Raw genomic sequence first — 25,695 nt, 5'->3', positions numbered from 1 at the left:
TTTTGAAGAACCTTTGGAAAGTTGGTGTCACTCAGTTTCCAGGTAGAAGGTGTTCATTGTATGAATACTACAAGGTTAAGGTCTCTCTGATTGTAGAAGGGAGTATCCAATGTTCTATTTTATTTTCAAAATTCCTTTTTAGGGCCTTAATGTGTACTTAAAGAATACTCTTTAAAGAATCCACAAACCTGGTGCTCCCTCCAACAAACACAGAGTCTGAAATTGTGATAGTCTGTGGTGTTCAGAGTGACAGGCAAGCTTGAGTGAACTAGTGAATGGCACTGCATCGTTGGTAACCATTTTCCCTTGCTTTCTAGTAATGTTCTGTAATGAAAGCATGAAATTGAGCTTCAGGCTTTGTTAAGGCAGTGAGTTGGGCTGAAGGTTCAGCAGTGGCAGGCCCATGAGGAGGCTCTGAACAATGTAAAGAGAGAAATCTGAAGTTCAGGGGGTAAAGCTAAAATGGAAGTCCAAGTCAAGACTTGGACAGATTTCCTTAATGGGATTGTTGCTTTCTTAGCTAGCTTTTATTGATCCTACCTCATGCAGCATACTCTCATCTCAAAGTTTAAGGCACTGCGTGACTATGGACAACTTTTAGAGGTCCTGCCAAGGGCAGGTACTGTGCTTTTGTACCTTTAACTTTTGGCTGTGCAAAGAATAGGTACTCAATAAATGATTATTCAGCGAATGAAGGTATGAATGAATGGTTATCTAATTCTTTAGATCTCTGCCCTCGAACAGAGTTATTATGAGGATTAAGTAAGATGATGTAGATGAGTGCACCTTGTAAGCTGTACATTGTTACAAAGTTTTCAGTTGTTACAATGACAGTCATGGTTATTGTAGTGGACGGAATGTGGCCTCCCGAAATACATGTCCACGTCCTAATCCCTGGAATTTGTATTACCTTATATGATAAAAGAGTAAATATTACCTTGTATGGCAAAAGATGTGATTAAGTTAAGGATTTTGACAGGAGGAGTTTATCCTGGATTATCTGGGTGGGCCTTAATTCCAATGACAAATGTCCTCATAAAGACATTCTTACGAGAGTGAGGCAGAGGGAGATATGGCAGACAGAAGAGAAGGAGGCAGTGTGACCACAGAAGCAGAGATTGAAGTGAGGTGGCCACAAGTCAAGGAATGCCAACAGCCACCAGAAGCTGGAGGAAGCAGAGAACAGATTCTCCCACTCTCCAAAGGGAGTGTGACCCTGCCAACAGCTTGATTTTAGATTTCTGGGCTCCAGAACTGTGAGAGAATAAATTTCTGTTGTTTTAAGCTACCCCGTTTGTGGTATACAGCAGCCCTAGGAAATGAATACAATTATTAACAATCTACTTGTTCTCTTTGGATAGATTGCTTTAGCCTTATTGTTGAGGATGGATAGTGAGAGTTAGTGTAGAAATTTAAAAAATTGTGTGTAGAAACAATGGTTATTTCTTAATTTTTCTCAGTGATGAAGTGAAGAGGTATTAACTGAAGAAAAATCAAAAACATAGGTACAGGGAAGCCTATGGACTGAGTTTAACGGACTTAGCTAAGTAGCTCTAAAAGAAGTACAATTTTCACCCATTTTTACCTTATAATATTGATCTAAAAATAACTGACAACATAATCCCCCTGATTTTAATGTCCAAATTCAGCTTCTAAAGACTTGCTGACACGTTTTTTAAAAAGAAAGACCATGAACTTACTAGGTCTGTTGGTTAAAAGTTTTGCATCCATTTCTCACCCTGCCCTTTAAAAATTTTGGTTTTCATCCCATAAATGACACCCCTTTCTCTGTACTCAGGCAAGATAATATTTTTATTAAAATGTGAAGGTGATTGGTTTTCTCACAGCACCGTTACAAGGTGCTTGAGGGGATGATAGATTGGCTATATTTAATGAGCTGTGTTTCTGTTACAGCTTAGGAGCATTTGAAGCATTACAGTATATAAATTATAGCCTAATTACCCTTTAGGCTTTAGCAGCTCAGAATATGCCAAGTGCCAAGTCTCAACACTTTGACATTTCTGCTGCATGTGTTGTCTATAAAGGCTGTATACCTTATCTGTGATTTTCTACACCTCCCCTGGCCTAGCCCTTCCCCTTTCTGGCTGCACTCCTTGGCTTCTTTTCCTTACTGTATTTACATAGACTCCCTTGCTGTTTACAATGTTTGGTTTGTGTAGTGCCTTCAACACTGTCTTAGATCTGGAATCATACAAATGCTCTCACAGCTGGCACTTGCCTCTGCAGATTATGGTGTGTGGTGAGCTGAGCTGTGAATGCCAGTGGGTGAATGGCTGCAGCTGGTTTTCATTCTGAGCAAGAGAGATTGAGAAGCTCAGTGTAGATAAGGGGAGAGATGATATTGCATTAACTCTACTCAGTGAAGTCACCCATGTTGGATGGAGCAAGGCAGTCCACTGAAGGCTATGGGTGCAAGGAGATGGTCTGGTTTTAGCCTGGCCAAGAAGTGCTTTTTTGAACCCTTTGGGAATTGGCTTTTATCCAAGTCTACGTTTACCTGGCTGGCTGGAAGAGTATGTAGAGGCCACTCTCAAGTTACCTGCTTTGGGAGACCAGTGCAGGCTAGAACTTTAAAGAATTCCTGGCCTGGCCTGCCTTTATCCATCCCACTTAATAGTGTGATGAAAGGGAAGGAGAAAAAGGCAGTGGAGCCCTAGACTAGGTGAAAAAGAGGAGTGAGGATAGTCATCTGGAAGTAAGAATGGAGCCAGAAACTCTTGGAGTAGTTTGAGACTGTGACAGACTGAAGAAAGTCAGCTTTCTTGTGTTTGAACATAGTGGATTCAGGGGAGCCTTAAGTGGAATAAAGCAGAAATAGAACTTAAGGTATGATTAGAGAAGTGCTTCTCTAAAAATATTTATGGTTGTTAAAGAAGTCATGAAACGTTGGAGCCAACTAGGTGCTTAAGAAGGCATCTAGTCCTATTCTTTTATTTTATATATGAGGAAATTGAGGCCCCTGGATCAAATGAATTGTCCAGTACTCCAAGGTTTATCAGTAGAAGATCCAGGACTAAAAATGTATGCTAATTGTCTTCTAGTCATTATTCTTCTTACTCTGTTCCACTATTCCTTACATTGGGTTCAAAAGATAAGCCAGTCTTTCGTATTCTCCTCATGCTTCATTCTTCCTTTTCCCACCCCCTTCCCCCTGTCAATGTTCTACTTTTACTGGAAATAAAATAAATGACGTAAATGTTTTGAATTTTTAAATACTACACTCTCAGGTCAAGAAAGCAAGTAAGTTCTTGAAAGGTTTATTTTTTTAGTCTAAGAGGTCACCTAAAATATCTCATTTAGGATGAGAGAAGTAGGATAGGATTTGTCTGCTCACACTTTGCAAGCATATTACGATATCTTCTCCCTGAGTACTTAATAAACCCACAATCTTGCATATCATGTTTTAAAGCATTTTCCCTTCTTATTAATTAATAAATGAATGAATGTATAATTTATTCCATACTTATTACGTGCAGGCACTTTAGTGAATGCTTTACATGCATTACCTTGTTGAATTCTCTCAGTGACACTGAGAGCTAGTACTATTATTATCATCATCCCTGTTTTACAGATGAGGAGATTGAGATTTAGAGAACTTTATTTGCCCAAAGCTCACAGCATTTTCTCATCTTAGGTCCTCATTACTTGCCTGGAGGGTTGTAATAGCTTCGTATCTGGTTTCCCTGCCTTTAGTCTACTTCTCCTTAAGTCTAGGAATGATATGTAAATTATTTAATAGCCAATGAGAATGAGTACTTACTGTAAACAACCAGTGTGGCCATACCAATGCGAATGAGAGGAATATCCTCCCCTGCTTGAATCTGTCCTGAACATCTGTGAGATCCTATAACTGACTTTCTCCAAAACTTTGGCCAGGTCCCTATTGCCTGCAGAATCAAGTACAAATATCTTACCATGGCCTTTAATAAAGCCCTTGTGTGATCTGATCTCATTGCTACTTTCATTTTTACCTAATTTCTCACTACTGTCCTTTACTCAGTTTATGCCCCAGCTAACCTTGACTACTCATCATTCCCCAGATACGATTTTTCTGCTCTCTCTGCCTTATCTGTTTATTCTTTTTCTTTGCCTCTTAGTCTATTTCTCCTCACTATAGACTAACCTATCCCTATAGGCCTAGCTCAGGTATCAGTTACATCCTCTATGACAACTTTTTTATACCCACAAATGTAGGTAAATTTTTACTTCTTTGTGTTGGCACAAAACTTTTTTTTTTTTTTTTGTACCTCTCTTTTGGCACCTAACTCATTTTACAAATAGTAGTTATACACATTTCTTGTCTACCCTAATGGATTTTAAATGCTTCAAGGTCAGGGACCATGTGTAATTCAACTCTGTATCTCCCTTACAGTGCCTGACACCTGGGTATCCAACAAATATTTATTAGATTGACCTGAATATATGTCAAAGTGATATTTATGATGGGGCTATTGCTATTACAGAAGTCCACACTTATCCATGGTTTTGCTTTCTGCAGTTTTGGTAACCATTGGTCAACTGAGATCTGAAAATATTAAATGGAAAATTCCAGAAATAAATAATTCATATGTTTTAAATTGCCACTGTTCTGAGAAGTGTGATGAAATCTCCTGTCATTCTGCGCCGTCCTGCCCAGGACGTGAATCATCCCTCTGTCCAGTGTGTCCCTCCCATTAGTCACTTAGTAGCCACCTTGGTTATCAGATTGTTGCAATATTGCAGTTCTTGTGTTCAGGTAACCCTTATTTTACTTAATAATGGCCCCAAAGCACAAGACGTAGTGATGCTGGCAATTTGGTTATGGCAAAGAGAAGCCACAAAGTTCTTCCTTTAAGTGAAAAGGTGAAAGTTCTTGACTTAATAAGGAAAGAAAAAAAAATATATGGTGAAGTTGCTAAGATCTGTGGTAAGAATGAATCTTCATTCCGTGAAATTGAAGGAAAAGAAATTCTTTGTAGTTTTGCTGTTGCGCCTCAAACTGCAAAAGTTATGGGAACAGTGCATGATAAGTGCTTAGTTAAGACGGAAGAGGCATTAAATTTGCACAATGAGATATTTTGAGAGAGAGAGAGAGAACATTCGCATAGTTTTTATTACGATGTATGGTTATAATTGTTCTATTTTATTATTGTTAATCTCTTACAGTGCCTAATTTGTAAATTAAACTTTAGCATAGGTATGTACGTATAGGAAAAAAATAGTATATATAGGGTTAGATACTATCTGCAGTTTTCAGGCATCCACTGGGGGTCTTGGGATGTATCCCCTGAGGTTAAGAGGGGACTACTGTATATTCATTTTGTGAATTGGGTTACTACAGGCATAAAGATCATAAGATTTGTCCAAGGGATTTAGGGGCAATTTCAGACTAGATCCAAATTCTCTTGTTGAGTAATCAGTACCCCTTTCTCAAGACCCTAAGATGTCACCATAGGGCTTTTCCAGAAAAGACCATGGACAGGGAACACATTTTTTAACCTCTGTAGCTACACATTAAAGTGTCAGTTCTGCCAGAAAGAAGTCCAAAGAATGAGGAATCTTAGGTCCAGCTGAATTTGGGTTAACATAAACTGATGGGTCATTCTCTTCTCTTTTTCTCTGGGATATTGAATTAATTAATACAGTTTTTCTCTCTGTTGGAATTATCAGTGGGCTACTGGGTAAGGATAATATTCTGATCTCTACTTCTTCTGGCACTGATTTTTCTCTCCAGTATGGGAGACTACTGCTACCTACCACAGTGGCTGATACAGCTCTTATTAACACAGTGTTTGATCTGTAGCTTTTTCTTAAGCCTTTGTATAAAAACTCACATTTCCCTGAGCTCCGCATTTTAACCAAATCAACAGGCTGTTTGCACATGGTTGTCTTTAAATTAGCCCAGATTGCTGTTCTTTCTTAGGCTTCGTTCTCATCCCCTCCACCATGTCCCTTCTTTCTCCCTTTTACCTCAGAAGACACAAACTGTTACCTGAATGAAATCTAAAACTTGCTGGTGTCTTTGTTTGGCAGCTGCAACCTCACTGTCTGAGATTGCTTCCCTCAGGGACTGTTGGGTATTCAGAGAATCCAGCTCCACAACAGCAGAAAGGCGGCAATACAGACTAATAAATTTCTCCCTGTAGCTGCAAAAATGAACTGGAAAATGGACAAGCAAAATAAAACATGTTAAGATTTGGTATCAAAATAGAGAAATTCATACCTCAGAGAAAACAAGTTGAATGAAAACATGATTTATTAATCCTATCAGTGGAAAATATTAGGCCATAAATAAATTATAAATGTGCTCTTAAGGGGCCAGTTGTCTGGCTTTAGTCATACAGTATTCCCTTTTAAGGTTTACCAAGTCGTGGTAAGGTATGGGGAAGCGGAGTCGGCTAAAGCTGCAGTTTATGTTCAGCCCCTAAAGTTGGGCTACTACTGGGAGAGTAAGTTTGCTTATCACTTTAAAGGAAAAAAAAAAAAAAAACAAGTAGCAATTTGAAACCTAGTTTTGACTGCCATGTCTGATTTCCAGTATGTATCTTGCATGTTCCTTTCCAAGGCCAGAAGTCCCAGAAGATACAAGGCATGCTTTTCTCAGGGTATGTTTTGTCTTTTGTCTGGCTGGAAAATGTCTGTACAGACCTAGTATGATGAGTTTTGATTCTTCTCCTGCGTCTCCACTCCTCAGCTCCGCTGGAAGGATGATGGAGCTAATGCTCGATAGACCATTTTTGTCTTCACCTTCCTCTCTTAAAAGATAATGGGCCAGAGGCCAAAGGAAACAGTCTAATCTTCATCTCTGTCATGGAGGAGGGAGAGAGGAGTGTGGGACTCAGCCTGGTGCAGGCAACCTGAGGTGATCTGATGTTTCACACTTCTCTGACTGGCTCTGATCATATACCATAACTTCAGATTCCAGTAAGATGAGGAAAGCATCCCAATTCAGACTAGTGTAGTACCAGTCTCTTCCTGGCCATTGCTGAGTTTGGAGACTCACTCACCAGGAACCTCACTTACTCTGTGTGCCTCTGACCTGTATCAGTGTGTTTTGTGCTTTGGAAATAGGGCTGTAATAACTCAACAGATCTGTGGAATGGAAACATTTTTATTTTGGCTTCTTTGGTGAGGAATTCTAGGAAGAACATCTAATTACTGTCCTTGGGCCTCTTTGCTGTTGATTCCTGAGACCTAGACCTGGACATTTAGGGAAACGAAAACCACATACCTCAAAATGGGGCATCTGGTCATCTATACACCTTACTGAGGGAGCCCTGCTTTAATGCACATTGAGAGATTTTGTGTACCCTACAGTTCCCATCTTACCACTGCCTGCTTCCTTACTTGATTTTCTCTCAGTATGAAACTCAGATGAGTGTAAGGGTAACCTGCTCTGTTTGTGTTTCCTCCTATTGAAGTGGTAGAGGAGAATGGAGTGAGGGCTCCAGTGGCCTATCCTTATTCCAGCTGTGCACCATTTCAAGGCAGTGTTTCTGAATTCAAGTAGTTTTGGTTCTGGGGTTTTTTTTTCTCTCTGGTGTCAGATCCTTCCTTCTCACTTTCTCTGCTCTAGCACTTCCTTGTCTGACAGAAGAACTGATCTCATTAAATGACAAACTATTGAGCTCTTCCCAAATGATCTACTTTTCATGCTTTTCCCTGGTTACAGACCTCTGTAGAGCTCCGTCTTGACTCAGGATAAAATCCAAACATCACTATAAAGCAAGCTCCTTGAGATCTAGGATTTTAATTTATCTTCAGTCATATCTTTTGTCATGCAACCACCCTCTACCCTCTGCCTGCATTGACCCTACACTTTGGTCAAACTGAACCTACTACAGGTCCTTTTGTGCTTGCATGCTTGTGAACATGCCATTTCCTTCTCCTCCAATACCCTTTTTTTACCAATACCTTCAGGTCAGAATCTTCTGATACTTGAAAATTCAGTTTAAATATCTTCTCCTCAGTGAAATCTTCATGGACACCTTTTTCCCTCCAGGCAGAATTAGTTTCTCTCTTTTGTGCTCCTAGACCACTTGTTTCTAAATGTATCAGGACACTGATCCTGCTTTACTGTAATAATGTGTTTACTTGACTGCCTTGGTATTAGACTGTGATTTCTTTGTGGGCAAGAACCGTGTCTCCTATTAATTTTTATTTCCTCAAAACCTGGAACATTATAACTTCTCAGTTAATGTTTATTGACTGAATGAACAACAACAACAAAATGTGCACCCTGATCTGAAGAGAGCAGACCCTTCCTCCAAAGTCTCCTCTTTCCCGCCATCCTCTTTTCTCAAGGTGCTTTTGCTTTTCCTGTTTCAAAAGGTGTACTTCAGGTCTGTGCTATTTACTGGCCGCTCTACAGGAAAGAGTCACCATTACTTTTTAGCTTACTCTTGACCCTTGTAGCTCCCTGAATGTGTCTTTATGCCTTTCAAGGAGGAATTATATCCTGTTTGCACTTGACAGATGTCCTCTCTTGGCTGGAGAGCGAAGAGAGTGAAGTGTCTCACAGTCTGCCTTTCCAAACCAAGTTGTAAAAAAAAAAAAAAAAAAAAAAAAAAATCAGCTTTTTTCCTTCTTTCTAAAATATGACTGGGAAGATAGTGAGAGGCACTGAAGAATTTCTTTAAAGGAAATACTATCGGTCCCATCTGAATTCTAGAACGCCAGGGTGTCCACAACTTTCTCTTGTTGTGTCTCCTTGTGGTCAGAGCCTTGGATCAGTGGGTGGTCTCACAGTGCCCACACCACCCGTGCCACTCACCACAGTGAGCTATGAGGACCTTTCAACGACAAGGACAGGGCTTCACTTTCCCGCTCTAGTGGTTTTTAGCCAGAGCCTTTAATGTTACTCTAACAAATGTTACTTTAACATAGTCTTTTGTGGTTTAGCAATGATACATTTGGTAGCCATCACTGAGAAGGGGAGGATAGACTGGAAGCTTCTAATTTTTTTCTAATGTGAATCACATGCATTTTACAGGCAAAATGGTATAAGGATACAAAAATGCATTATCCCAGACCACATGATTTGTTATTAATTTACAAACTAAGACGGATTTTCTGTGGTGTTTTCTCTCTCTTTTTTCTGTATAAAATAGTGACAGACTAAAATGCCGTTAGCACCGACACTGGAAGTGAGATTAGGAGTATAGTAGAGTGGAAAGTACTCAGGCTTAGGTGTCAGATGAAACTGGATTTGAGTCATAGTTCTGCCACTTACTACCTTCATCATAATCGGCATATAACCCCTGGGAGCCTCCGTTTCCTCATATCTAAGACAGGGGTAATAATGTCTACCTAGGATAAAACAACATAATAATAAGCAGTAAAGTGCCCAGCATAGCATGTGGCACATATCAGATATAAAATAAATTTTTGTTCACATCCCTACCACGTCCCCCTGGGAAGAATGAGGCATTTAGTAGGTAGAATATTAGAATGGGATTGAGATTAGAATATTCTTCCTAAAGATCTCTAACTCAATAAAGTCCTAATCAATCGGGGCCGTGTAGCCTAGTTTGGAAGCTAAGGAACCAACAAGATTACCTCCTAGGGTCAGTTTAGTTCCGTGATTCTTTGCCAAGGTGTCAGAAGGAACCTGGGCATAAGATGCCTCTCTAAAGATTCCTGATAGTGAATGAGTTGATGTTGGAGTTCAGGAATGGTACCCTAAATCATGAAAAATGGGCATTAGGAATGAGGGTTGAGACCGTGCCATTTCTTATAAGCCTGTGGCCTGGATTCCATTAGGCTCAATGCCTGGATATCCCACAGGCACCTCAAACAAAACTCATCATTTGTCAAACTGAACTAACTCATCATCTCTCCCCTCCCCCCAAACCTGTTCCTCCCCTCTTATTTCCTGTTTTGGTAGATGGCAGCATTATCCATTTCAGCACCCTATTCAGACTCTCTGGCTCCTCCATCTTGCTCTCCAACCACATTAAATCAGTCACAAAGTCCTATTGATTTTAACTTCTAAATTCCTCTTGCCTCTGCCTTCTCTTCTGTACCCCTGCTGTGGCAGTCTTGGTTTGAGTTCTTATCATTGCCCACCTGGGCCAGTCTCTTAACTGTCTCATTGCCTCTAGCCTCAGTCCCTTTTTTGTTTTCCTGCAATCCATAGAGTTGCTAAAACCTAGTAAGACCATATTATTCATTTTCTTAAAATCTTTTAAAAGACTCCCCTTTGCTCATAGGATAAAATCTAACCACTTAATCTAACCGCTTTAGGATGGCCTAGCCCTTTGTGATTTTTACTTGTTTTAATTTTAGTTTTATCTTCTGTCACTCTTCCTCAGATGCCTTAAGCATCTTTTACAATGAACTACTAAGAGTGTACTTAATTGAGCTGCATTTTCCCACGTCTCCAAGCCTTTGTGCATGCTATTCCTTCTGCTTAAAATGATTTCCCTTTTCTACCTTTTCTTTCCTTTTCTGAATGTTTATTTATACTTCAGGGTCTATCACAAATATTATCTCTGTAAGAAAGGATTAGGTGTCTTTCCTCTGAAATTCAACAACCTACATCTTACAGCAGGATTTTCTTTGCATTGGGACTATTGGTGTAGATGTCTGTATCCTCCACTGGATTCTAGACTTCTGGTGGGCAGATTGTGTCCTATTAACGTCTGAATGTCCAGCCCCAGCACAGTACTTTGCATACAGTGGAAACTCAGTAAATATTTGTTGAATGAAGGATGCAGCCAAGCACTGAAGTACGAAATATATACCAGGCTTCAAACTGTTTCTAAAAAATTCCCCAGTTTCTTAATCTTGCTAGTCAAGTCAGTTGGAATCATAGAGCCAAGGAAATTGATAAAAGTCAACTTTCTCCTTCATAGGCCTGCTCTCAATTGTGACTGCCCACAGGGTCAGGGCAGGGTGACCTTCTCAGTGTAGGCTAGGCAAATCCTCAAGAGACCATATCACTGAACAGAGTTCCTAAGGGCTTTTCCTTTCACTTCTGGGAACAGCATAAATAGTGATCCTTGTTGTTCCCTAGGCACATACTTTTATTACTGCAGAGGAGTGCTATCCTGCTCCTGTCCAAAGGGTCGGGGAGCATCAGCTCTCACGCTGCGGAGGGGGAGTGGGTCTGCATTTGTACCACTTTGCCTCCGCTCAACCCTGCTAATAGAGGTCTCACAGCATCCTCCTGTATGATGGTCTCTCTCTTTCCCCAACAAGTAATCCTATGAAGGAACATCCTATGGGTCTTCCTCAGCCTAGTCTCTACTCCAGGAGACAGAGGGCTAAGCTCCTTTATCATTTTGTCCTTGCTAGATCTAGTCTGTGCTGGAATAGGCACAGATACAGTTTTCCATAGCTGGTTAGCAAGTTATTTATGATTCACTCGGGCCACTGGCAGGAACATGGTCAGTGTGCCAAATCTCAGATCTTTTCGTATTATAAGGGATGACTTATACAAGTCAGACTGAAATATAGTATAACACTTTATTCTGTTATAGGGTGCATATTCCCATAATTTGCACTTTTCAAGTTTTCTTAGAACTCTTCTGTTGTTATTACAATTTTCTGAGTTCTGATTGAATTTTCAACAACATTCTCTTTCTCAGGAATGCTTAGTGTATCTATTGACCTTTTACTATGGACCTGTTTATGGAATATAGAAGTCCCTACCTATACAAAAACAAGCAAAAATTGCTTAGGTCTTTCTTCGAGGGGCCTAGGCCCACTGTAGCAAGCTCTTAGGAGTTCCTGTAGTCGGTATTATTAAGTGCCTGCAGGCTGATGTCTGATGGAGGAAGTAACTGATAATCTGCCTCTTTGGAAGCTCTGATTGCTTGGAAATAAGAGTTTATCATGGTTCTTACTAAGGCCCAGTAGTATTTAAAAAATTGTTGCTGGTGGTGCTAAAGTACAATAAGCATAGTACTAGAGTATATTAATTTCCTGATACTGGCAATATTTCCTCCTGATCCCTAGAAAAGACTAATAGGATTGTGTATGCCAGTGGAAACAAGCCCAATCAAGTGGTCTTTTCTGGAAACTTACATGGCCTTCATTAATCAGCTGGGTCACCAATGATATGGTAACAATGGAGAACCAGTAGGGTAAGAAGTTATGTTTTACTCTAGGAAAAAATACCATCTTAAAGTCAGGAACTGTTGAGATCCAGGCTTTGATCTATAGCCTGGTTTTCATAGGGGAAGGACAGTACCTGATGGTCTTATACTGCTTTTAGTATTAAGAAGAGGTAAGACGGTTCAAAGAGATAGACACTGTTGGATTCTATTCCTTTGCTAACCACAACCCTAGTTTTCTAAGTTCCTAAAACGTCTTTTTCTCTGTGTTCTAGGCAGTACTGCTTCAAGTGTGGTCCACGGATTGGCAGCTTCAGTATCAGCTGAAAGCTTGTTGGAAATGCAAGTTCTCCAGCCCCTACTGACTCAGCATTTCTGGAGTGGGACTCCAAGAATCGATTTTAACAAGCTCTCTAGGTGTTTCTTATGTACATTAAAATTTGAGAAGCACTGTTCTAGGGCATCATGTCCTGAAGTATGTTTTCTGTGGGTTTTTAATAGGTGCCGTGCCCAAAATGGTTCTAGTTGTTGTCAAATGAATTTGGAAAATGTTGGGTTAAACAAAGTTAAGCTTTTTATTTTTTTGTGGGGAGGACTACCAGATTCTGAAGAGCTTTTAATATGTTACTCGACTACTCAAAAATCTCCATTGTATTTCCAACACACTTAAAGTAAAATCCAAAGTCCTTATCATGATCTATGAAGCCGTGCATGATCTGGCCACTGCTGATCTTCTGATATCGTTTCCTATCTTTGTTGCTCTTGCTTACTACATTCCACCTACACTGATCTCTTAGCCAGGGACACTCCTACTGTAAGGCCTTTGCACTTGCTGTTTTCATTGCATGGAAATTTTGCATCTTTGCTCAAATGTATCTTCTTCAGAGAGGCCTTCCCAGGTCGTCCTATTCAAAGTTGTAGTTCCTGTCACTGCACTCCAGTCCTTTACCCTGATTTATTTTTCTTCATAGCTCTCACTACTGTCTGACATTTACAATATTAATGTTTGTTGATTAGTTTACCATTTGTTTCCCCCACTGGACTGTTACTAGCTCCATGAGGAGTTTGTTCATTGCTGATACTTCAATACCTGGAATGGTGCCTGGCACATAGTAGGTTACTTAAATATTTATTGATGAATTAGTGAACAAATGAGTGAAGAGAGGAAATTGTAGAATAGAGAGTAACAGCAGTAGGATAAAGTGTGGTTGCCCAAGAATAGTGTGTGAGCCTCCCAGAAAGCAAGATAGAGAGGATACGATACTTGCAGGGCTTGGTCCTCCAGGGTCTTGAGAGTCAAGTCAAGTCACTATTATGACTGATACTAAATCACTGATCATTCCCATTCCCCACTGAGCCATGGGGAAATGAATCTCATGTATTTTGCCTGTAATCATGGAACAGTAATGACCATTTCACACAGAGTGGACTCCCAGTTGGCTCTCCAATGAAGTATTTTCTTTAGTTCTTTTCTCTCTCATTTATCTATCCCTGGGAAATCATTCACTTTCATGGCTTCAGCTGTTGTCGGTAGACATTGGCCAAATTTCTGTGTTTGGTACCCAACTTTGTCTCCTGCATTTTTACTGCCAGTTGTATATGTCTACTTGGATGTTGAATTAGCACCTACAGACTCAAGATATTCAGAGCTAAAAGTATCATATTCTTCCCCAAAGCATTTTCTTCTCTGATTTCCTTATGTATGTCTGGTTAATGGCAGCAATATCCTCACAGTCTTTGAAACTAAAAACCATGGGGGTATTCTAGAAGTCTCTAAACTTTGCCTTTTCTCATTCAAACAGTTGTCCAGTCTTGTCGATTACTTCCAGTGTTTCTTACATCTGTGTTTGTTTCCTTTTTTTGTTTTGTGTCTATCTTAACACTGGAATATTATAATAACCTCTGAACTATCTTCCCAACCCTGCTTTCAATCCATCTTAAACAGATTCCTCAGCCTGACTCTTAACAGTACTGCCCAGTATGGCTACAGCTTGTCCATACAGCTTTATGTCTACTACTTCCTCAGTTCATTTCTCATATCTAGCCAAACTGGACCACTTGTTCTTCTTCTGATTCTTTCTGAGTTCTTCTATTCTTACGTCTGTGCTCATTCTGCTCCCTCTGACAAAAAAAGCTTTCATTATCCATGTTTATTAGCATCCTGTCCATTCTTTAACACCCATATCAAATATCCCCTCTCCAATATAGCTTTTTGATACCTTCTTTGAGAAAATGTGCTTTCATTTCTTTTTTCAATATCACTTAACGCGTAAGATTTTGGCACATTATACATCATTTAAAAATTAACTCATGTTCTTATTTTACTCCTACCACTGTACTAAAAAGCCCCTTGAGGGCAGAGCCTTTGTCTTAACTCATCTCTTAATCTCCACAGTAGGTACCTAATGTGCATGTAGCGACTTGAATTGAAATACCCTGACTCAAACTATGTTTTGTAATACCAGTTCAGTTATATCATAGACTAAAAATGTTCATTGGATGGGGAACTCATTAAATGGTCACATTCACATTCAGGCATTTTGGGATTGGTATGGCCAATATTATTAATGATTTGGCACAGAAGAGGTACAAGAAGGTTAAATGATTGCCAGCGCCACACAATAGAGGACCCAGTACTCTCAAGTCCCAGTCTGCAAGTCTGATTCAGCCTTCTCTTTATAACTCTCCCTCCTCTGGAAATAGCAATTGCTGTTCATCAGCTTTTGGGCATGTAAACTGCTTGGAGCAAGGGAAACTGGGAGACTTTATCCATTTATCCTCAAGAGATAAATTCAGATTCAGATGCCCAGGTCTCAGAATGAGACATCAGGCAGTTGCCTTGTCTGTTTCTAAATCTGGTGGCTGGGAGCAGTCCAAAGAGAGTCTGCCTCCATTCCACCCACCCAGTCACTCCCACTCCCACAAATCCTGCAATCCATTTGAACTGATGGAACTCTTGTTAGTTGCCTCTTATTGGCCTGTTACAAAATGAAGCGTGGGGAAGAGACAAAGCTTCCCTATTCACATTTTCAGTGGGCAGCAGGGGTCTCTGCAAAAATAGAGAACCTGGGGCCCAGGCTATTCATTTTTGAAAGTTAGGACAAGATCTTCCACCATTCAGAATCCCACATTATAATCACAGTATTGCATCCTGGGAGACCCTGTCAACTTCTCAAATGGTCTGCTAGAAATTGAGTCTATTTAATAAATTAGCACTACTTATAGACTTTTTTCCCCTTTAAAGTGATACATACTTTACATTTTAATTTCAGTATTTTTTTTCCCATTTGGAGGAAAGAGGGGGTGGGAAGGGGGGAAGAGAGAAGAAAGAAAGAAAGAAGGAAAGAAAAGAAAAGGAAAGAAAACAAAAAAAGAAGAAAAGGGAGGAAGAAAGAGAAGGGGCAGTGCTTTTCATGAAAACATTAGTTCTTGTATTTATGTTTTAGGAAAGCAAAGGGGAGGCAAGAACTGCAGCCTGATAACTGAACTTTCTGTTTAGAAGTCCCTCCTCTCCATTGGGCCTTAGCTAGGTTTCAATAATTATTGCTCAGGCACATAGTTTTGGAGCTTTGCTTTCTCTCAGACTTGTACACAGTTCTAGGAAGGGTTGTTGCCAAAGCCGTCATGTGATTTATTGACCCTCCACTGGGACAAGGGGGAACAGATATAACTTTGTGATTTTATTATAAGGAGGCTGGGTTAATATTTCTAGGTGAAACAAGCTACTATACCAAGTTCAAACATCTGAAGAGGGAGGTTAAGAAACCCTGAGTGTGGGGTGTAAGGATTATTCTGTCCTGGGGCTGTACAGACGTCGTCTGAGGCAGGGAGCAGGAGAAGAAAGGACACATTGTGACCCATTTCCAACACCTCCTGTGTGTAGAGGCGGAAGTTCCTTGCCTGCAGAGGGACACGCGCGGAGGAAAAATAGGAGAGTTACAACATGGCACTTACATAAACAACACCAAACTGGCATAAAACATCTAACAAAATTACACAACTTCAAGCTTGGAATTTTTATACAACATAAATATTAGGGTTCAGTCCATTTAATAATGCTATATAAAATCAAGATTTAAGGCAGTAATGTTCCACATAAACTCTGAAAACAACATTTATGCTTCTCATAAAAGCAGAAAATGATTGCATTCTGTGGGCTTTTCAAAATGATGAATATAATTACATGAAGCAACAAAAATGGATTGAATTAAAAATCCACTAGTTTCAATTTAAGTTGGTTAAGGGGGGAAAATGTAGTTTCTGGCCAAGGACTGAGAAAATTTTACAAGTATCCAAAAAAAAAAAAAAAAAAGTATGTACTCTTAGGCAGTTAGGCAGCCTTCTCCCAACATGTATACGTAGCCCAAGAGTCACCAGTGAAATATGAGCTGCTTCAAACTTTCTAAGCCCAAGAAACCCTTTAATGGTATCTACTGTTGCAAGTTGAGCTGGTATTTTTTTTCCCCCTCCTGAGTACATGGCCACCCCCAGAATAATCCAGTGGCTCCTCTAGTGTCTTTATAGCATCTTGTGCAATTTATTCTTCATCAGTGTTGGCTGTTTTGGACTAGGCTTGCAATATTGACTTGTAATCAGAGCAGTACCCCAATGGAAGAACACTCTCTGATAGACTCTTGCTTCCATGGGTCAGAAGCCAATTCATAGTTGTCTTTCTGTTATTTAAAGAGAGCCAGTCACTCCTGTTGCAGTCTTCCTGTTTGCAGGCTAAACTTGGTTTATTTTCTGTGTGTATAGGAATAGTAGTGTGTGTGTGTGTTGAGTGGGGAGAGATGGTGAATGTAGGTCAAAAAAAAAAAAAAGAATCTAACCTAATGCTACATGATGTTAGCTTACTAGACAGAACCTAATAAACTTTTACTCTTCTCTTCTGTGCCTACAGGGTTTTTTGTTTTTTGAAGTTGCTTATTAGTGGAGGTAAGATTTGCACATCTTGATTTAGACAAGACAAGTGATTTTGACAGCAAATTTTCTGTTTGTGGAAAGATAGCATGGCATAACCTTGGCCACTGCTCTAGACTTAGACTACCGATAGTCTTCTGTTTTTAAGTAAATTATTTGCAAATCTAACCATACACTTATTTATTTACTTATTTGTTTATTTATTTATTCCCCTTGCTTCATGCTATCCTGAAGCTGAGACTTGATGTCTTTCAAGGTGGGTTAGCCAATTATCTTTCCTTGTTTGACCAAACCACAGTGAAGTGGGCTCTGGGAACTTTGGAAGACGTCAACATGGGGGAGCTAGAGAAAAGGTACAGAAATGCAGTCTGTGTCCACTTATAGGCATCAAATTGAAAATGTGCATGTATGTGCAAAGTGGTATGTAAATAAATGAACAAAATACGTATACATATATTTTTTTACCTCTTGAGTTTTACCCTATAATGCTGTTTCCATGAGCCATAAAAAGAAGATAAAAATGGTAAAGACTAGTACCTGGTGTAGAGGTATATTGATCTGCTTAAGGAGAGCTTTCACTGCCATCTGGAGCTCGTAGAAGAACAATTGCATGGGGCAGTCAGAAGTATGATCCACACTTTCCATAGACTCAGAGCCAGAAAGCTTTTGGACCAGTTCCCATTCCTCTCTGTATGTTGAGGCAAGTTAAAATTAGAAATATAACAAAAGTTCAGAACACAGCTCAGAACATTTTTACTGCATATGTCCAGAACCTGAATAACCAATTTTTGGTGGTTAAAACTTGATGCAATTCTTGAAATTTGAACTTTTTTGCCACCGAAATGGAGTTTAAAATGAACTCTTTCTAACGAAAGCTTATTTCACCTATCAAACCACATACACCTTAGAACAGCAGGTCTGATTTGTAATGAATCAGTTTTTGAGATTGGAGCTTTGAAATATTTTGTAATAATTTCCTGTCTTCATTTTTCTTTTCCTGAAGATCCCCTGTAAGTTCTAAGACCCTACATTTTACCACAGGGGCATCTGCTGGTTAATTCAGCAGTTGGGTAACCACAGGACTCTGGTCCAACTCAGGCAAGAAACCACATGGCACGTTTCAACCCTGGCCTGTTGTGATCGTGGGTACTATTTTGGTTTCCTTCCCCTTCCAAAAGCTTGAGGAGAATCACAAACAGGAATAGCAGACAATTCCAATAAAAGGAACCAGGGGACACACACCACTGCTTCCATCCTCCTTTCAAACCAGTCATCTGTGTCTTTATTCTGCATGCTCTACAGTCCTACCTAGTGAACTTTTCCAAATGTCCTGCAGAAGGGAAGGGAAAAGAATGGTGGTGGGAGGAAAGCACGTCTGGTTTGTCCCCCAAAAGCTGCTCTTCAAAAGGATCTTGAAAAGATCAAGGTAAATGCCTCTTGGGCAACATTGTTTCCACAGGTATTTTAGCACAAATCTCTAAACACATTCAGTTGGCACATTTTCTAACTCTGCAGGGAGCAGCAATATGCTCTCAGGAGCAGGCTAGAGAGGAAAGGAAAGCCCTCCTGTTTTGGGATGGAAAGACAGGAGGTGCTAACATATGTTCCCACCCTCGTGAAAATCATCTGAGGGCTCTCCCTGATGGGTTATACTCACTGGGGCTCCAAGCGATGAGCCAGAAAATGAAATTCATTGTGACATGAGCTTTTCATCAGAATACACTCTCTTTTAACCAGCTACCCTCTTAGAAAAGTTTCTGTTTTCATGATATCAGTTTCATTTCAATTCCCACACTGGAAAAGACTATGGAAAAATCTACCCTTTGTCTCAATAAGAGGAAAAAAAAAAAAAAAAGAAAATTAAATCCTGCTTCAATCTGGGCATACTGTTGGCCTCACAAATAATTGAAATATTTGAGAACCTGCTTGGGAACTATATCTTTTCTTCCGTCACTGATAACTGAACTAAATGAGGGGTTCTGACTAGCACAAGTATGCACAAAATCTAAAGGACCACATTGCTAAAATATTATCTGTAATCAAATTAGAAAATAAATTACCAGGAAGAATACCATGAAACATCTACCACTAATCAGTTTAGTCTTTAAGGATGAGGGAGATGGAACTGGCAGAGGGAAGGCTACTGGAGTCTTTTGTAAAAATGAAACTTGGATCCTTGGCAAATGGAAATTAGTTGGTACAACCACTAAAAGATAGAGTCTAAACCTTTAAGACACAAATCTAGAAAATGGATGAAAGTAACCATTGCAAAATCAACCCACAAATGAGCCTCTTGGGAAGGACTGAGATAACTAATGCTGATTGTAGAAGTGGCCACCAGATGGCAGACTTAAGTCTAGGTGTAGTTGGTAAGTGAAAGAAGAGAGTATGGCAGCTAGTGAGTTCTCTGAAGAGACCATCATCATCATCATCTCCTTCATTGTCACCAAGTAGTATTTAATAAACATTGTGAGATGCTCTAGTTAAAAAGTTCTTCTCACTTTAGGGACCAAATTTTAAATGACCAAATCAGAGTCTCCTTTGGTTAAGCAAATCTGTAGGTGCAGCTAGAGCCTGAGGATCTAAATTGTACACTGAAGCTTGACAAACTCTTTTTCAAGTTCTTTTTCTTTTCTTATCTGTTCTTTCTTTTCCTTTTCTTTTTGTGTTGAACACAGTTCAGTTCATTTTAGTAGACTTTCAGAGGTGTACTAGAGGGCTAGTGGTAAAGCTGAGTCAGATTACCAAGATTGGGCAACTTTTCCAAAGTTAACGGTAATTCACCATAATGCCAAATCATAGAGCAATTTCCAGAAGGTCAGGCCTTGTTACTTCTTTTCTTCCCTAGAGAACCATAAAGAGTGTAGGAAACATACCAAGTCCTTTGGCCAGGGGGTTGGGGTGGGGGGAATGAGGGTAGGGAGGATCCTTTAAGGTTAAGGAGAGACCAGTTACTCTACTAGAACCCATTTACACAAGTGATTTTTTTTAAATGTGACTTTTTAGGTTGTGGAGAAAAGATATTGGAAATAGCAGTGCTGAAAGAAAAGGACAGCTATTCATTAACCTGAATGTCAGTGGTTGCATAGAGGAAAGTGAAAGGATAGTGTCCCCTTTAAATGGACCCACTCCTTCCACCAATCAATACTACAAGCCGTCCTTATCCTAATGTTAAAACTGAGCTATGCCTCTGCCCCAGTGTGCTGGCCCCTGAGGACCTCTCATCATAGAAACTTCACTCAGAAGTAACATTTCAGTTTCCTTCTGGCACGTCAAACCCATCACTTAGCCATTGTTTCATCATGAGGAAAATCTAAACTCCTCACAACTTACTTGGAAACGTTATTGTTCTCACGGATCTTCACATGGCAGAGAATGTTAGGCAACTTTTGGGTAACAAGAACTTTGATTTGATCCACAGAGCTACATAGCTTTAGGTAACCCAGATATAATCCAGGAGAGAGTCGCTGATGACTCCTTTTGTGATAGGAGAGAATATCCTGTAGGAGGAAAAACAAAACAAAAAACACATTAAAAGGCAATCTCTTTTCATTTCTTAGGTACACCATGTCATGAATTAAAGGAGCTGTAGCTAAGTAATTAGTGAGAAACCTTGGATACCACCATGAATGTTGAGAATGTGTTGGTGGTACAGCCAGTCTTACCTTCAGGAGAATTAGCCTCCAAGTCAGGTACTCAGCCATTAATATATTCTGCATGCTTACTTTCCTCAGATTTCTGTTCCACGAATAGGTGTGTGGCTTGTGATTGGGAATGGTCTGGTGGTGGTGGAGGCAGATACTAAAGAAAAATAGAATTCATAATTTCTGTCCTTGGAGGGTTTATTGTTTAGCTGGGGGAAAACAAATTGCAAGTGTAAAAACTGACAAAGCAGTATAGGAAACCTCATTATTTCAGGATAATTGGTGTCAGGAAAAGGATCAAAATTTTATAGTAAGTAGAAAAAAAAAGGATTTGATTGATTTGTTATCTTGAAAAGTGAAACAAGCAATAGCAATAGATTTATTTATCTTATTAACATTCGAGTGATAATCACTAATTCTGAGAATGAAGAGAGAATCAAGTATTGATTCTTGGGTTAACATTTTAGACTAAATTGTATGATAGCTGAAATGCTGTTCCTGATGTTTGACTTTCACAATGTGATCATGAAGAGGATAATTTTTGCAAGAGTATTTGAAGGCTCCGTATATTTTTTTCCCTTGTATTAAAAAAATTTGATATTCAGGTCATTCTCGTATAAAATCCTTGTTCATTGTGTGGTCTTCAGTTGTTAACTGGCCTACCATTGCTAGATTCTCAATTTTCAGTAACTTTGCATGTGATTTGATTAGTCTCCATGTCACCTTCATCAGCTTCACAAAATTCTGTATCTTTTACAAGATTTAAAAATTTACCTTGTAATAGATTTGCACTGCATTTGCATTGTATTGTCACATCACAGTATTCCATAGGCAGCGGAGACTGAATGAAGTTGGTGCAATAGGAAGTGCCAACCTAGTTAAGCACAGAGGGATGTTTGAGTTGAGTTTTTTTTCTATGTGGTCAGTTTTCTAGTGAACTATTAAGGTTGTGACTTTTGCTTCTCTATACGACTGCAGGAACTCAGGTAATAAATACTTGGTAATACAGACACTCCCTCTCCCATATATCAGTAGGTAAGACTTTTTATACATTTGGGCAGTGTAGGGGTGAAACAGAGTAGGAGTGATGACTCAGGAAACTGATTATAGGGGAAGGATTTCTATAGGCCAGAGTTTAGCCTAGTTTTCAAAGGGGGTAAAAAAGAGGGAATCAACTCTACCACTAAATGTAGGGAAGGCAAAAGAGAAGAGGAAAAAAAAAGTTTAAACTTACATAGAACTCAGTATGGAACAGAAAGGTATGAGGTCTTCCTTGACAGTATACTCTGAAGAAATGACCCCTCCTCTGTAGAATTAACCATCTGTAACATCTAACATATGCTATTGTGTATTGTCTCCTTTGTCCCATCCTTATCAAACATATTGAGTTCCAGGTACTATAGGAGACATTGGGGTTTCAGGTGAACCTTATATGATCCCTGCTTTTGAAGAGGTCAAGAAAGACAGATGAGTAAAGGAATGATCACAATATACCGAAACCAGTTTATAATAGAGACAATGTAGGCATACAGAGGAAGGAGTACTTAACTCATGTTTTTCTTCTTTTATGTTCTTTTCTTGAACTAGACTATGAAATTAATGGCAGGGCTTTTTTTTTTTTTTTTTAAATTGCTTTTTCTTCTTAGTGCCCAGTACTGTTTCTGTATGTAATAGGTTTGCAACGTGTGGAAATCAGGCCTTGTCCCTAAAACAGAATGTATGAGAATAGCAGAAGAGGGACAAAATAAGAATGGTCACAACTGGAAGGAAGACATAACTAGCATGTATAGAAAAGCAAAGACTAAATAACTTTTAAGATATTTGGCAAAGAAATAGACGAGAAAAATTTGACTTCACGATTAAGAAGGAAGGAATTCTTATTAATATAAGGAGGTTGATAAGGCTGAATTTTTTCATCTTGTCTCTTCAGAACAGATCGCAGATAATTAGTTGACTAGAGGAAGTTCAGTCAAGGTGAAATTTTGAGAAATGAACAGGTAATCAAAGAGAGAGAAACAGTTAATGAGAGAAGGAAAAATGCAAGTATTTAATCAGCAGAATTTGACGATATGCACCCTAGGGGTGCTTGGTGTACAAGCAGATGTGGCCACAAACCCACAGGTCATTATTTTTGAGAAGTGATGGAGAACTGGAAAAGTCCCTAAAGACTGGAAAAGGGCAAATATGCCTATCTTTGAAACAGGAAGGGGAGAAACACAGAATGACGCTAGTAATTAAAGACCACCAACTTATAGATCTTTGGGAAAAATGAGAACAAACCATCAGTCAATCAATTTGCAGTCACCTAGGAAACCCTGAGACACTAAATAGGAGTCAACATGGTTTTGTGATGGGCAAATCATACAGACAACTTTAATTTCTAATAGCAAAAGAACAAGATCCATAGACCAGGGAGTTGTCTCCAGTATAATCTGTTTCACTAGATAATCTGGGAAAAGTATTAATAGAATCTTGACCACATGACTTTAATAAGCTGAATATCAGGGTTGAAGATTTGTGGATGATGGGGATAGTATGGCAATAGTAGGACATATTGAGTGATGGCCCAGTAGAGACTGGTCCTGAGAGCCGGTCGGTTCATCATGTTTATTGATGTTCCAGACAAAGAAATGAAGAATGTGTGTATCAAATTTGTGGGTCCCAAATTTGGTGTGGTTTTGATTTTCTGGAAAATAGTAATAAAGCTCTGAATGACCTTATGCATTGGAAAAATGAGCCTATCATAATTAGGGTTGAAACGTAATAAGAAAATGTGCTTGTAAAGACCCAAACCCAAGAGTACAAATATAGAGTGGGTATGAGTATAAGAAAAAACATGTGGGGGTCAGAACTGACCACAAATAGAATGTGAGTTAGGAACATACTGTGGTTATGTAAAAAACAACACCATTCTGGGATGGAGTCATTCACTCTTTCATTCAATTTTTTTAAAGACTATTACTGAGCATCTACTATGTGTTTTCCTGCCTTTACATAGTCATTTACCCTTCATTAGTCAGAATGTTTTTGGAGCCTGAGAAATGCATGGGAAGAGAAAGAAGCTGTCCTATTCACATAATCTGAGGTACATTAGAAAGGCCTCCTAAGCCAAATCAAATGCCTGTGGGTTTATATATTGCCTGATTTGACCTCTAACCTGCATTTCTAGTCTCTACTTCCACTACAGTCCTCTTGTGTCTCTTATCTCCAGCCAAAATGGATTGCTTTTTCCTTCCTCATACATAGCCTAATCTCTCTTCTTTGATTCTTTGTTGGTTCATGAATTCACTCATTCTACCAACTTTTATCGAGCACCTACTGTGTATCAGGCATTATGCTAGGATGTCAGTGACATCAAGATGAATAGGACATGATCCTTCTTTTCATGGAACTCATATTTCAGTTTGTGAGAGAGACACGTGAGCAAGTTTTTCTTAACCCAGTATGATAAAGGTTGTGTAAGGTCCACTGTGGACCCAAGGGAGGGGGGGATCTACTTTTCCAGCTTTTACCTTAATTTTTTGTACCATGCCCTCTATTTAATTTAATTCTCTATTTAATTAATTCCTTCCTGCCTCCCAATTTTTTGTACCATGCCCTCTATTTAATTTAATTCTCTATTTAATTAATTCCTTCCTTCCTCCCTTCTTTCCTCTCTTCCTTTCTTCTTCCCTCCCCCCATCCTTTCTTCTCCCTCCTCCCTGTCTTTCTCTCTCTTTTTCTTTTTTTCTCCACCTGGTAAACTTAACTTACCCTTCATGGCTCAGCCAAATGTCACCTCTTCTACAACGCCTTCCCTGATATTTCCAGGTAGAATTAATACTTGCTTTGTCTGTGTTTTCATAGTACACTGTTTGTGCTGCTAGCAGGTTCTGGCTTAATTCTGCCTTGTATTACCTTGATTTGTGTACAAGTCTGTCTCCCTCCCTTGACTGAACTTGAAAGAAAGCACCTTGAGTTATTCATTTGTTTTTCTTATAGCACCTAGAAGAGTTCCTGGCACCTAGCTGGTGCTGAAAAAATGTTTATTAACTATGAAGTGAGAGGCCCAGAGGTAGTGGGGGTCTGGGGCTGAACCTTTGGGAGAGAATATGTTGTGTTGGTGCAGTGACCAGGAGGCTATACCCTTCTTCTCTTCATTGATCAGATATCCTAAGAGCTTGTTAGAGGAACAATATGTAGTTGCTTTTCCAATAACTACAGGGCTTTTGTTTTGTTGGATAGGGTATGGAAGCTGAATTGTCCAGGGTTAGCAGAGGTCATAAAATGGTGGCCTGTGGCCCAAGATTATATAGGCTGCCAAGAATGTAAATTTTCTGAATTATTTTCTAACTTTTAAAAATAAAGAGATTTTATCCAAAACTCTGGACTTTCAACTTCTCTTTAAAAATTGAAAAATATTTCAACATTGGGACCACTTTCTTCCATTGCAATTAGCTGAGGCTGAATAGGGCTGTTCTTTAGATGAGACAAGGGCTCTTCAGATTACTATAGTCTTTGTTACTTCCACTTTTTTTATATTGAGATATAACTCACATACCATAAAATTTACTCTTTTAAAGTGTGAAATTCAGTGGTTTTTACTATAGTTACAAGGTTGTGCAACTATCACCACTATCTAATTCCAGATTATTTTCAACATTTCAAAAAGAAAACTCCCATTCGTTAGCTGTCATTCCCCAGTCCCTCCTCTTCCTGCCTCTGGAACCACTCATCTACTTTCTGTCTCTATGGCTTTGCCTGTACTGAATATTTAATTGTGTAGCGTTTTGTGTCTGGCTTTTTTCACTTAGCATAATGTTTTCATCCATATTAGCATGGATCAGTACTTCATTTATGGCTGAATAATATTCCATTATATGAATACATCACTTTCGTTCATCCATTCATCAGTTATTGGATATGTAGGTTGTTTCCACTCTTTGGCTACTGTGAATACTTCTGCCATGAACATTGGTGAACAAGTTTTTGTGTGACCCCAGTTGTTTCTTATATCCAGCCCAGTTGACTCATTTCCATTAATCTTCCTGATACCAGTAGTTTTTGATCCCCATGTTAGGGGTTCCTTGGAG

At 39.3% G+C, this 25,695-nt stretch overlaps 1 protein-coding gene across 1 annotated transcript in view; it reads right to left on the bottom strand.

The window, feature by feature from the left end:
- The window catches only part of ANKFN1 (ankyrin repeat and fibronectin type III domain containing 1), a 155,155-nt gene that overhangs the window by 15,776 nt on the left and 113,684 nt on the right, over positions 1-25,695 (bottom strand). Inside the window, exons 13-16 of the mRNA XM_068531301.1 lie at positions 20,313-20,479; positions 17,517-17,667; positions 15,791-15,959; positions 5,993-6,159 (exon numbers count right to left, since the gene is read on the bottom strand). Coding sequence (XP_068387402.1) covers positions 5,993-6,159; positions 15,791-15,959; positions 17,517-17,667; positions 20,313-20,479 — 654 coding nt within the window. The remainder of the gene's footprint in view (positions 1-5,992; positions 6,160-15,790; positions 15,960-17,516; positions 17,668-20,312; positions 20,480-25,695) is intronic.

Source organism: Eschrichtius robustus, chromosome 20 (genome assembly GCF_028021215.1).
Source record: "Eschrichtius robustus isolate mEscRob2 chromosome 20, mEscRob2.pri, whole genome shotgun sequence".
Taxonomy (NCBI): domain Eukaryota; kingdom Metazoa; phylum Chordata; class Mammalia; order Artiodactyla; family Eschrichtiidae; genus Eschrichtius; species Eschrichtius robustus.
This window is presented reverse-complemented; position numbering and strand designations above follow the sequence as displayed.